Genomic DNA, 13,868 nt, shown 5'->3' with positions numbered 1-13,868 from the left:
CAAGTAGTCATGTGGACAAAACCTAGACAACACCTAGGGTCATTGTTCTAGAGCTGTGCACCTTGCTTTTGGAAACATTGTTGCTCATTGGCCTGAGCAGAAGCCTAGACTGGTTGGCCAGTGAGTTTCAAGGATCTGCCTATGTTTACCTTCCCAGTGCTGGAGTTACAAGTGCACACTCTAAATCCGACTTTGTATGTGGGTTCCAAGAATGGAGCTCCAGTTCTCATGGTACTATACTGAGTGAGCTCTCTCCCTATCCCAACCCACCACTGCTACTTTATGTACTGGTGCTCATGTGACTTTCTCTGCCCTTAGAAAAATATGTGCAGGTCTTTTTCTAATTAAAGGGAAATGTATTTTTTAAGTAAATATGTCACAGAATCAACAAAGCTTGGAATTCTCAGTACCATTGTAATGGAAGATTGATTTCTTTGAAGAAAATATTTTCAACACTTCTCATCCAAAACATAAGGATGACCATCTTTTATACATAAAAAATATATTCTCTTAATGGCAGTTGGAAATAGTTGTCTTAATAAGTGAGATAATAACTCAAAATCAAAACTGGGGTCCAATCCCAGAGATGTGTATCTTTTATGCAAATAAGTGATCTGGCCTCTCTTCCTAGGTCTTCCTGAACTTGACAAAAGATTCACAGAAAAGTGGTAACATGAGTCTGGAGCACTTGACACAGAGGAAAGTTGGGAACCCCAGTACCAATGGCATCTCAACTCCTGACGACTTGTCTGTGAGCAGCAGCAATTTCACTGACAGAGACGGTACAAACCTAATGTGCAGATTTTGCTTAACTTTCATAGCCGACATAATTGGGGAAAAAAATAGGTGCAGATTTTTTTTAACTCCTTTTGTGGAATCCAGCTTCAAAGTTCTTCTTTAAATGAACAATTCCAATACAATTCCAATACACAAGCCTCCTTCAACACAGAGAATATTCATCACAGTAGATGATCAGATTCTCACTTTCAAAAGGGAAGTGGCTGTGAAAGGGAGAGGTAAAGCTGGGGAGTGTCTTTGACAGGTGATGGGGGAGGGGGGCTCTCTGCTCATCAGAAATGCTTCTCTGGATGTAAGTTCTGTGGTTTCAGACATGCGGTTTACAAGCTCTGATTCTTCCTGCAATCAGAACTGTGCGGCGCCGGGCACATTTATCTAGTCAGGAACACTCTAACCTTAGGTGCACACATGTGGGAGCAAAATCATACAAAATGAAGTTGTGTTTTTTAAAATCATCCCTCACTGGGAAAGGTGAGGACTGGCCTCTAGCTTCCTCCAATTCTGATTCACTCAAGGGGCAATAATTGCTTTGTTTGGGGTAAAGTCTATTATTTGATTGAGTTATACCTGAAGGACACTACCTGTATTAAAATGCTTCGCCTTCAACTCTTTACACAGGGGATGTTTGAGGGGAAAAAAATCACATTTTTGATATAACATTGAGAGTTTAAGTTCTTTTAAAAGCAGCTTCTATTGTCACCTGGTCTCCTTCTGACAGTTAATTTATACCCTGGAAACACAATTTACTTAAGGAAGCATGTAGTAAAATGATACATGAATTATGGAGTAGTCATTTCAACTGTTTGCTTGAAGTGGGAACCATCCTTAGGAACAGAACTTTTAATTAAATATTTGCCTGTCTCGAAAACTCAGAAAAGATCACCTCTGGTGTCTGTGTAATTATGGAATCGGAGTCTCACCTGTCCTCTGTCATATTTCTTGTTTATCAACTGTTGGGGGATAACACTGTGGAATCTGAGGAACTGGGGAGCTTTGACTGAAAAGTGGTCGTCTGCTTCTATGTATTTACTTCTGTCCTTTCCCCATAATTTGAAATCATTCTTCATTTAGAATGTTCCCTCATTGACATGATCTTAGAGGCAGCCCATTCGCTCCATTTTGATACACCTGTAAGTCATCCGCAAGTAATTTCTCAAGGAACAGCAAAGCATACTAATTAACTCAAAATATTCAGCTCCTTGTACAATTCCCCATTGCAGAGATATGAGTTTGCATTTAAACATGTTCTCTCCGTTTAATTGGAATTCATTTTAAATTAAGCAGCTTTGTATTTTTTCCCCTTATCAGCTAAATGGAGATCATGATTTTTGAGCTGCATGATTTGTGATGGAGAATTTTAAAATGCACACAGAGTTGACGGATACCATTGTCCAATCACATGTAAAAATTCGTGGTGGCAGGTCTCTGACCAGAACACCATATTTGAAGTTACTCTTGGGGGAAACTGTTGAAATGGTTAGCCTTAAAAGCCCCACTGAGCAGTAATGGTCACCATGGCTTCCATAGGCCTCAAAAGCAATGAAGATTTTCTTAAGCCTTGGAGAGCATTTCAGAGAGGGGGTGCATAGTAGACACATTTTTCAGCGGTTTCTTTATGAAAACTGAATGTGCAGTCTTGAAAGGTCATAATCATTTCTAATTTCTAAAGACAGTGTATGAATATGTGGTTGAATTAGAATTATATCTTGGAGAAGCTTTCCTTTTCCTACACTTCAAGTGATTTTGTTGTATTTCATGTCAGAAATTGAAACATAGAAATTCATAGTCTATGCTAGGAACCAGTTCTTACACTAGGCCGATGTTTTATTTATATTATTCGAATTCAATCTTGATGAGACTATTTTCTATATAGTAATTACATATTGGGTCTGCATTAAGATATTAGAGTAGGGAACAGGGCTCATTTACAAAATTCGGAATCTTTACTTTTTCCTAGTAAACCTACTATGCATATGTATTATAACTGATGTTATGACTTCCACAACTCTTAAATTCAGCTACATATGAGGCACCTCTCAGGGCCCCCTACTTAGGGCAATATTAGAAACGGATTGCAGAGGCTTCAGTCTGAATATAGCAAACGTAAACTTCATCTACCCTTGTAGCATGACACCGTTCACCCGCAGTTTGTAAAGTCATGTGGTGACTTGGTTGACAGAGGGTTCCTGGATCAGCATTAAATCTCTTGTCCTTCCCCAGACAAAGTCCTGACAAGAAGCGAGAAGCTGGATGGCTTTGGACTTTTGCTGAAGAAGATCGTGGCTATCCTCATCAAGAGGTTCCACCACACCCGCAGGAACTGGAAGGGGCTCATTGCTCAGGTGGTCCTCCCCATCGTCTTTGTAGCCACTGCCATGGGCCTCGGCACATTGAGAGATTCCAGCAACAGTTACCCCGAGATCTTGATCTCTCCATCCATTTACGGCACCTCGGAACAGACAGCCTTCTACGCGTGAGTTACTTTCTGATACGATCGTCTCCACAATGATTTCAGGGTCTGTGGAGATAAGGTAAAGAATCCGGGAGCTACTGCACTTAATTCTGCTAAAGAAATGGGCTGTTTCTGTACCTAACAACGTAAGAGGATTTACGTGCATCTACAGATAAAGCCAAAGTGATGTTTACTCTTTTTTTTTTTTTTTCCAATGAAAAAGCACTTGGCCATGCCAAAGCAATTCTTTTGAGGATAATGTTCCCGGGACAAAAACAGATTTTATACAAGAACATTGTGGGTAGTGGCTAAAGGATTCTGGAGTTTTAGAAAGCTTTGGAGCTCTTAAAGAGGTTAAGTCCTGTCACATGCTGATATTTTAATTCTTGGGTCAGCTTCTACATTTATTTATTTATCTATCATCTATCTATCTATCTATCTATCTATTTATTACTGATTTTATTGGATGCATTTTATTTACATTTCAAATGTTACCCCTTTCTCAGACCCCCCTCCATATCCTCTATCCCATCACCCCTCCCCCTGCTTCTATGAGAGTTTTCATCCACCCACCCCACCCTGTCACCCACCCACCCACTTCCCACCTCCCCACCATGACATTCCCTTATACTGGGGCATTGACCCTTGGCAAGACCAAGGGCTTCCTCTCCCACAAATGCCTAACATGGCCATCCTCTGCTACATATGCAGCTGGAGCCATGGGTCTGTCCATGTGTACTCTTTGGCTAGTGGTTTAATCCCTGGGAGCTCTGGTTGGTTGGTACTGTTGTTCTTGTGGAGTTGCAAACCCCTTCTCAGTTCTATGGTTGGCTGCGAGCATCTGCCTCTGTATTTGTCATGATCTGGCAGAGCCTCTCAGGAGACAGCTATATCGGGCTCCCGTCAGCATGCTCTTCTTGGCATCGGCAATATTGTCTGGGTTTTGTGCCTGTATATGGGCTGGATCCCCAGGTGGCGCAGTGTCTGGATGGCCTTTCCTTCAGTCTCTGCTCTAAACTTTGTATCCATATTTCCTCCTAAGTATATTTTTGTTCCCCCCTTTTAACAAGGACTGAAGCATCTGCACTTTGGGTGATGTTTACTCTTAATAGGTAGACTTAAAGCACACGTGGTGGCTAAATTCATGTCATAGAAGAACATCAGGGCAGCCAAGCCTGTATCTTTCATAGATGTTTTACACCTACAGAGTGGGTGTACCTCATATGTGTAGGCCTGGAGTTGACACCCCAAGAGAAAGGGAGGAGACTGGTAGAGGCAAAGAAGTAGAAATGGAGGGAGGAAATGAAAAAGCAGTCTTATAGATAGCATAATTCGTATCTTAGGGTTATTAATGAACATGCATTTACTGATGAGGTCCTGTTGCTTGATATTGCAGGAATTTTGATCCAAGCACTAATGGCCTGGTCTCGGCTCTATGGAATTTCCCCGGTATTGACAATGTGTGTTTGAATACTAGTGACTCGTAAGTTGTTCTTCTCCTTTCTGCCTCCCAGAGTTCTAGTTTGCATGAGTGTGTGTAGGAATGAATAAGGTGTATGTGTGTAATTTTGCTGGGAAGGGATAACATCTTGAAAGAAAGTCTGTATGCAATAGATTTTTACCTCTTTTGTTTTATTCTTTCCTTGGCGGTACTATACCATAATAATAAACATTAGATTCCTTCCATTCGCTCACCTCTTGTATTGTTATATTTTACAATCACAACATTAGAATGAGATTGTTGATCCAGTTTTATTGTTTTTAAAGATTGATTGATTTTATTTTATGTGTTTGTGTGAACACCTGCTTGTATGTGCCCCACATGCACACCATGCGTCCACATAGGCCGGAAGAGAGCACTGAATTCCCTGGAACTGGAGTTACAGGTGGTTATGAGCCACAAATGTGGAAGCTGGGGACCAAATTCAGGTCATCTGCAAGAATAGCAAGTTTTCTTAACCACCAAGCCATTTCCAGCTCTATTAATCTCTTTACTGACAAAGAAAGTAGAGGCCATAGGGCTTGATGTATATGTCTAAAGAAGTCTAGATTGTATGATGCATAGGTTACCGAGCCCTAAAGCTTCGGATTCTACTTCTGATATATATCTTCTGATATATATATGTGCGTGTGATAGCATATTTAAACTTTCTAGATAGCACATAACACGTATTAACCTGATTCTAGTGTGTCAGCCTAGACTCTGAGAAGAATGAAAATGAACAAAGGGAGCACCCAGCCTCAGTGAGAAAATTCAACTTTGCTTAGTCAATTGATACGGCCATGTAATTCCCACCCCCACTAAATGCCAAACGAGTCACTAGTGCAGTGCATAATCAGCTTATGATATATCATACATGGGTCTGCACAGCTAAATTGAATGCCAACTGCTCATTTGCAAGCATGAGACTATGCACATGCATGCATGCACACACCTCACTTCAGTGTTGTTTTTTACAGGCAGTGTTTAATGAGAGAGGAGCTGGGGAAGTGGAACACAAGTGGAGAAGCCATTGACAACTTTGGGGTTTGCTCCTGCTCAGACAACGTCCAGGTAAAGGAGAACTCAGTTCCAGTAAAGTAGAAGAGAAAAAGAGAAAAGCATAAATAGGAAATCTTGAAAGATCTATTCAGGTTACTAAAGAGTCAGTATAATTTCATTTCATGGGAGCTGGTAGCTCAAAAGATAGGGGGCTGGGTGCTCAAAAAATATTGATTTTGAACCTCAGGTCACTGTTTTAAATCTGACTCAAGATAAATTTCCAGAGGTGGAAGATGAGCTTTGTGGAAACCAATTGAGAATGAATTTTTGGTTTCCATTCTGTTCTACCTGGAAAGCTTGGGTTCACAGCCCAAAAAGTGACTGTAACTGTCATATCTGAAAAGGTAGCAAACACGCCACCCATGCGGTTAGCTGGGAAGTTGGTCACCTGGAAATCTAGAAAAGAATTTTATGTGTTCCCAAGCAACACCTGGAAAGGTTTAGCATCAGCATTAATTTCCCAAAAAATATTAAAAAGTATTCCATAATTACTTTATCTTTATGCCTGCAGATATTTGTTTTCTAAGCATCTATCAGCTCCCTAAACTCCAGCAAAGATAACTAGGCAACTTCAACATTTCCATTTATGTCACTACACACGTCTCCCACACATGCCATGTATCAAAGAAAGCATCCTAGAGGAGAGATTATTCCACATTTTTTAAATAAGTTGTTTATTGAAGAAAAGTCACTATTGATTTCTGAGGATCACGGGCCTCTTCTCTCGTGCAGGAATGCTTTCTTTGAGTGTCGTGGTGTTGTTCTTTGATCTCAGCACAATATTTTACAATAAAAACATCTCCAGCGAGCACATCCTATTTTGGAGATTCCATGCATGATTGTTACTAACTATAAGAATTAGGGTCCAAAAGAATAAAGAGATCTTTTTCAATTTGTAAATGTTACTCTAATCTACAATTTAGAGTTTTTACTCCTTCATCTAAATTAACAACAACAACCCTCATTATTTTGTGTGCCAGCTAAATAAATAAATAAGTGGCTAAAACAACATCTGTGGTCTTCTGGGGGTGATAGCGATTTGTAGGGAGTATGAGAAGACTTTCCAACTGATGGACTTCTGTCGTATTCTTAATTACTAATTATGTGGGTGTGTCCAGTTTGTCAAAATTCATCAAGCAGTGTCTTTATAATACATGTGGCTTTTTTATATGTATAATGCAAAGCAATTTAAAAACAAAGCAAGCCTTCAGAGCTATACTGGCGACGTGGAGACAATTTCTGATTAATTGGGAGGCCAATGCCACTCAGAAATGTGATCTTTAGGCAGATGCCTCTGTGTGGTCGGTGAAATTCATTCTTGACATTTCCGAACAGTCTGCAACTTGATACGGCCCCCATGCGCTGTGAGCCTCTGGCTCTGGGGATGGCTATGGGGGGGAGAGGTGCATTGTGGTAGACTTTCTCCAAACTAAATATCATGGAATGAACTTCAGGATCCAAAGAGGAGCTAGGCTGTTACTCTGGTTGAGTGTAAGAAGTAAGTGTGTGAACATGAACCTTCAGAGTTGGGTGGAGTGCAATCACCGGAATCTTCATCCTCGAGAGGTGCAAACAAGAGGATCAGAAGTTCAGTGGAATCCTTAGCCACATAGTTAGTTTGAACTAAAAGCCCTGTCTTAAAACCCCAGATAATAAATACTAAGCAAATATAGACATAAACTCTGTGCGAAGATGACCCTAGTGGTTCAGGCAGAAACAAAAACTCTCATTACCATATGTGTTACTTTTCTGTAAACCTAAAATTAGCTCTTAAATAATAAATGCACGTATGCATGTAGCTAACATGTAAAACTCTATATGTAAACCAATATATCAGTGAACAACCACTCCTAGGTTAGGTAGTGAAAACTACTGTGTTGTGAACTTTTGGTTCACTGCTGATGGGTTGAGGAGTTTTCTCTCATAATGTTTTTTAGTTTGAGGCAGATCCCTTTTTGATTTCCCGTGAATTCTTAAGGTGTTTGAAATGTTTTTGTCTTCTAATATTCTCCCAAAAAGAGCTTCCCTCGTCAGAACAACAGTGGAAGATGGTATATTTGCTAACTTGTACTCCATTTAGCTTTGGGTGAGTCCGAAGCACATGTAGTTGCTCCACATAAGTGACAGTTGTTCTAATTTCTTGGCAAACAGGCAAGTTGTCTTCTTTCCCAAAGTTCGTGTGAATCAGAAGGCGGTTTGATCACACCTCAGCCTGTACAGTGATGGGCAAATCGGAAAACACTGACATTGTCTGTTTAACTTACCCAGGACAGGCGAGAAGAACTTAATTTCATAATTTTATTTTCCAGGAATGCCCTAAATTTAATTATTCCCCACCTCATAGAAGAACTTACTCTTCCCAAGTTATTTATAACCTCACTGGAAAACACATGGAAAATTATTTGATATCAACTGCAAATAAATTTGTACAGAAAAGGTAAAATCTTCTGTTTGTGACATATTTGATTTCCAAAGCAGTATCAAAGTTGCAAATTCTTTCTAGGGTAAAATTGATCATTGCTTTGATCTGATAGGTTGATGATTGATCTGATTATTGGTATGGTCGCATACATGCTTTAGTACTGTGCTTTGTGTACATATCCTTATGTAGAGAAACTTAAGCGATGATTCTAAATTAAGATTCATTTGAGCAAACTAAAAATCACTAGCTTTTTAAGGTCTTTAAATGTGTTGTTGAATCTGTTCTTATTTTTTCTCAAAGCAATAGACAAGTTATTGACTGGATTGGATTTACTTAGAATTTCAAAGCATGACTTTTTTTGTGAAAGTTGGCCTGAATTACATGAAGATTGTGTCTGTGAGTGAACAAATGTCCTGTGTGTGGCAAGACCATGTGAAGCCATTTGTCAAATGTCCCCCAGCACACTTGCTAGGACTTAAAGCCCATGAACTTACAGTTCTAACTCTTCTCTTCCCTTTACCTCTCCTTCATTTCTCAATGTATAAAATTCTTCACATTCACTGTGAGATATTGTTGTTATAGATAAGCTAAAGAAAAGAAAAAACATGTTTTCCTGTTTTCTACTCATATATAGCTACTGTTAATATTTTTGTCTTTTCTCTCTTGAAATTTCTAGCTACCGATATACAAGTAAATAATTTTCATAGACATTGGTTTACATAGAAACAAGTGTTTTCTATATTCACAGATATCAGGTGTTTCATAGAGTCAAATAATTTATGATAAAGTAATTTATTATAAGAGAAAAGATTATGAAAAAACTAGTCTAAAAAGACACATTTTTAAAAAGCAATGGTATCATTTATATGTTAAAATTATACCTCTACACCACCTCATCTATGATAGAGTTATTGTAGTAGAAATTGCTCTGTCCTATTATTTAAGTTGAATCCAATTCAGCAAATATCTAAGTTAGTCCATTCTGGGAATTATTACTTCATTTTAAAGTCAGTTTTTTAAGAAGACTATAAACTGGCATGCCAAACTCACATTCAGGCATCTTAGAGAAAAAAAAAAAAGTAAAGCCAATCAAAAATCTAGAGAAAAAATCATTTAGAAGAGAAATTAAGTAGTCTGAAAAAAGATGATAAATTAGATCATTCTGATATCAATTGCCTGAAAAGATATTTAAGGGTTATAATGTTGAGTTTTGAAAAACTTGGATTATATCATTCCTTTTCAGGATGCTCATTGCGTGTATGTAGTTTGTAGTATGTCTGTAAAATTGTTAGGCAGTGTCTTAGGTTGTGGCTCAGGCTGACTTGGTGCTTACAGCAGCTCTCCTTTGTGAGTTTCCTAGGTGTTCAGATCACAAGCATGAGCCACCATCCCAGACAACACATCTGTTCAGGAGACTCTTGCCTTTAGGAAGGATATAATACACTTGAGTTAAAATATGATAAATAAAAAAGGATCAATAGAAAACATCACATCGTATTTACTTCGTTCTGGATGTATTTATTGCATTTATTTCATTTTGTATTCCTAGTGGAAAAGAAAACTAAGCTCCTACTTAAACATTTTAGATCAACTTAGGAAGATTTTACCCAGTAAAACAAATGTAAATTTTGTTGCTCTATGTAGATATGGAGGTTGGAGTTTTGGGCTGAAATTGACTAACGACCTTCGTTTTGATGTAACAGCTGTTCCTGTCAATAGAACTCTGGCTAAGGTAAATTTGGGACTTCCTTCTGGGACGTCATATAAATTAAATAGGGATATGGAATTTGTGTATGTAAATACTTTCATGTGAGAAACATAAAACATATAAAATCAGTTCTGTGTGGTGTGTACATGTACTCTAAGGAAGCATGTATACACAAGAGCAAGGGCACACATAAAAACTGTACACAATGGTGCTGCTCAGAAATCACAACTGTAGCCCAAACACCCTTCTGCAGTAGAATAAAAATTTCAGTTTATATTCACTCACACATTCATTCATTCATTCATTCATTCATTATTCATTCATACATTCATTCATTGACTTTCAGCATTGGAAATAATCTCCTGTGCATCATTTATCCACTCATTTGTTCATTCATTCATTCACTCACTCATTCATTTATTCATAGAACTTTCAGTGGAAATAATCTCCTCCTGTACACCACTGATGAGCAAAGAGAGGTATAGACCGTTGCACTGGACCACGCTCACCTTTCTGAAACATTAAGAGTAGGGGAAACTCAATCACACAGTCAAGGAAAGGGGGCGGCGCTGTGAACTGGATCAGTACGGGGCTCAGCATCCCGTACTTTTCTTGTGTGTGTGTGTGTGTGTGTGTGTGTGTGTGTGTGTGTGTGTGTGGTGGATTAATGTGTGTAATCCTTATGATTTGGTCTCATGATGCCTTTATTTTTCCTGCACTTCCTTTGTGTATTGCAGCCTCTCAGAGAGTGGGAACATGAGCTTTTAGCCTTGCTTCTCACCAAACCTGGAATAGTAACAAACCTAACAGATAAATAAGCCCACTGTTTTTCTTCTTCCTCCTCCCCCTCTTCCTCTTCATCCTCTTCCTCCTCCTTGTCTTCTTTCTCTTTCTCCTCCTCCTCCTCCTCTTCTTCCTCTTCTCCTTCCTTTTCCTCTTCCTTTTCTTCTTCCTCTTCTTCTTCCTCTTCTTCTTCTTCCTCTTCCTCTTCCTCTTCCTCTTCCTCTTCCTCTTCCTCTTCCTCTTCTTCTTCTTCTTCTTCTTCTTCTTCTTCTTCTTCTTCTTCTTCTTCTTCTAGATAGCAGCAATGCTTTGAGACAAGCCAGCCACTGAGTCAGACACGTGACTGCCCAGATGATAAACAGCAGTTAGAAAGATTTTAGTCGTTTACTTATTTCCAGTCACAGAAAAATTTAATATCCTCTGAACGTTTCTCTACGGGTCATGGTGAGAGACACAGAATTGAGGTGAAAGCAGAGCAGTTAATATTCATTTAGTTTATGATTGTTCTATGCCAGGCAGCAGTTTCACCTTTTAGAAAAAAAAATAATTCCATAATCACAACATTCCTGCTCCCTAGACACTGTAGGACCCAGATCGTCACTGAGCTGTGTGGGATATCAATACTGGAGAATTTGGTGTCTCCATTTATCCACACACACTGAGTAAATTTCCTTTCAAAATCAAGGGTTTTTCCAGTGTGAAATTACCCCTCTCTAAACCAGAATGCAATTTTTAAATTAATACCATTTAACAAGTATTTGAAACGCCTTGTTTTTGATAAAGAGAGTAAAGTCGTTCAACCCTGAGGGCTAAATATAACTAGGAACAGAAAGTTAGTGTGGGTTGGGGGAGGGAAAACGATCGATTTTGTTGTTAAGGACCCTCGGCTTGCATATTGCCAACATTCCGTTCTCTACTCTGTTGCTACCCACTTTCTATCATCGATGCTAAGAGGCCTCACTCTCCTCTCAGAATCCCTATGGGTCCACAGTGGAGGTAACAATGGCTTCTCCAGTTCATTCCAGGCTTTGCCCGTAGAAGCTTCTAGAGCAGCTGCTGAGTCAGCTGCTTCTCAGAATAGCCGACTCCCTAAGCTCTGCCCACCTGTAAACTGAAACCCCACAGATCCTCCAGGAGGGTCTTATTATCTTCCGAGGTGGGATGAATCACTAGCAATTGGAGGCTTTCCTTTAAAATATTCTATCAGATGTCTTAAAGGCTCCTTTACTCGGAATACAATCCCGATCTTGTCTCCTTTTGAAATTCGACAGGTGTGGTATGATCCGGAAGGTTACCATTCCCTCCCAGCTTACCTCAACAGCCTCAACAACTTCCTCCTGAGGGTTAACATGTCAGAGTACGATGCGGCCCGACACGGTAGGCTCACTGTGCGGAGTCGTCTCTAATTACAAACTCTTTTCTACAGCCTTCTGCGTAAACACACTCCCCGAGTCGGCTTCCCCTGTTGAGGGTGTTTTACCGCATCTAAATTAGGGAATCTTCAGAAAGGGTTTGGAAATAGCAACTCCGTCCAGATGGAACATTCCAGATGATACCCTTAACTTCAGATTCATTTAGCTTCCTCATTTATCAAACCACTATAGGAACGCCCCCTTTATTTCCTCCCAGCTAATAGCGATGTCTTGTGGAAAATATTTTAGAGCTATTTATTTGTCTGCAGACAAAATCTGGGTAATAAATTAATATTCATAAGTATTGTTTACAGTTCTATATATGCAGACAAAAATTTATGAAAAGTATTCAGTTCTTACCAGGTAGCCCTGGCTGGCCTGAAACTAATAGAGATCCCATGCTCCTGCCTCCTAAGTGCTGGGCTTAAAGTTGTACACCCCCACACTCAGTTCTGAAGACAAAACTTAAAACACAAAGTTCTACATTGTACCAAAGTGCTAACACATACTGAGCACGTATGACACATGTTATGCAGAAAATTCTTCCATGTGGGGTAAGTCTTTCTGTTTGCTTCACTGAGGTGCTAGAGTAGGATTCGAACTCGGGCTGTCTCAGTCCCACCTGTCTGTCTGCTAATGCCCCAAGCTGTTTATCCAGACTCAGGCAGATCTACTCCGGTTTCATTTCCTCACAGCCCTCCTCATCATTTTAAAGTAGGACGGGGATTTAAAGGAAAGTGATTTATTTTTTTCTAACTCAATTACTGTTCATCAGACCATTTCATCTCCTTGAGCCTTGCTCAAATTATTTTTCCATATGATCCTAAAAAAATAATAATAAGGAGGGAGGGGGAATAAATGAAATAATACATTTGCTGGCCAGGACCCAGCCTCATAAACAGCCTATTAGTAAGGATAAATGGCACAAACCATCTTTTATAAAGGCTGACCCTCCAGCCTTTTCCTTCCACCACCCCTCCCCCACACATTCTGGAGCCTGCTTATGGGACTACAACATCCAGCACCAACTCTGGCAGCAGAGTCTTCAGAAATCTTCTTTTCAGAGCAAACAGTGATTTTTTTTTTCTTATCCAACTGTTTTAGCATCTTTTCCTCTAGCGAGAGAAGCTTTAAAGGAAATAACAAGATGGATAGACCTTAGGTATAGCACATTACTAAAGGACAAAGTCAAAAGTGGTAAATTAAAGGAAAGGGTGACTAAAGCCAGGTGAGTTTAACCTGGATTAGAACGCCGTTGGAAACCCTTCTGGGGGGTGTTTTATTCACAGCAAAAACGTGCGTTGTTGGGACAGACAATGAAAGCAGAGAAGCACAGAAATAGTCAGGGAGACGTCAAAAAGACACAGAGAAGAGGAGGATGCCGCCTTGTCTAAAGGGTTGGCTTGTGGAAGCCTGTGCCCTGGTTTCCTCTATAACTAGTCTTTATTACTGAAACTAATGTAACTGGACCCACTCCCTTGGACCTGTTGTAGGGCCTTACCACTTTGTTTGGTTACCGAGGATAAAAGAATCTGGCAGCATAAAACTTAGGCTGACCATGAATTGAAAGTTACTTTTCCATTTAAAACTAAAGCTTAAGTAAAGTTTATGTGTAAATTAAGGAAAGTATGTCTTCTATTCCTCATTAATTTGTCTATTCAAAACTTACAAAAGAATGGCAACATTCTGCCCTCTCTGGGAGATATTTTGTTCCTTTCAAAGAAGAAATCTATGTCACCCTTAAAAGTGAA

The 13,868-nt window shown here is 39.5% G+C and overlaps 1 protein-coding gene across 2 annotated transcripts in view; it reads left to right on the top strand.

The window, feature by feature from the left end:
- ABCA12 (ATP binding cassette subfamily A member 12) overlaps positions 1-13,868 on the top strand; it is a gene marked incomplete at both ends in the record, with an annotated part of 165,172 nt that overhangs the window by 130,009 nt on the left and 21,295 nt on the right. For both annotated transcript variants that reach the window (XM_080932869.1, XM_080932868.1), the window contains 7 exons: positions 632-782; positions 3,019-3,271; positions 4,647-4,733; positions 5,711-5,804; positions 8,102-8,229; positions 9,859-9,946; positions 11,977-12,082. In XM_080932869.1, the coding sequence (XP_080788995.1) occupies positions 632-782; positions 3,019-3,271; positions 4,647-4,733; positions 5,711-5,804; positions 8,102-8,229; positions 9,859-9,946; positions 11,977-12,082 (907 nt within the window). The remainder of the gene's footprint in view (positions 1-631; positions 783-3,018; positions 3,272-4,646; positions 4,734-5,710; positions 5,805-8,101; positions 8,230-9,858; positions 9,947-11,976; positions 12,083-13,868) is intronic.

Source organism: Micromys minutus (genome assembly GCF_963924665.1).
Source record: "Micromys minutus genome assembly, chromosome: 19".
Lineage (NCBI taxonomy): Eukaryota > Metazoa > Chordata > Mammalia > Rodentia > Muridae > Micromys > Micromys minutus.
Note: the sequence above shows the minus strand (reverse complement) of the source record. Positions and strands in the feature narration are given on the sequence as shown.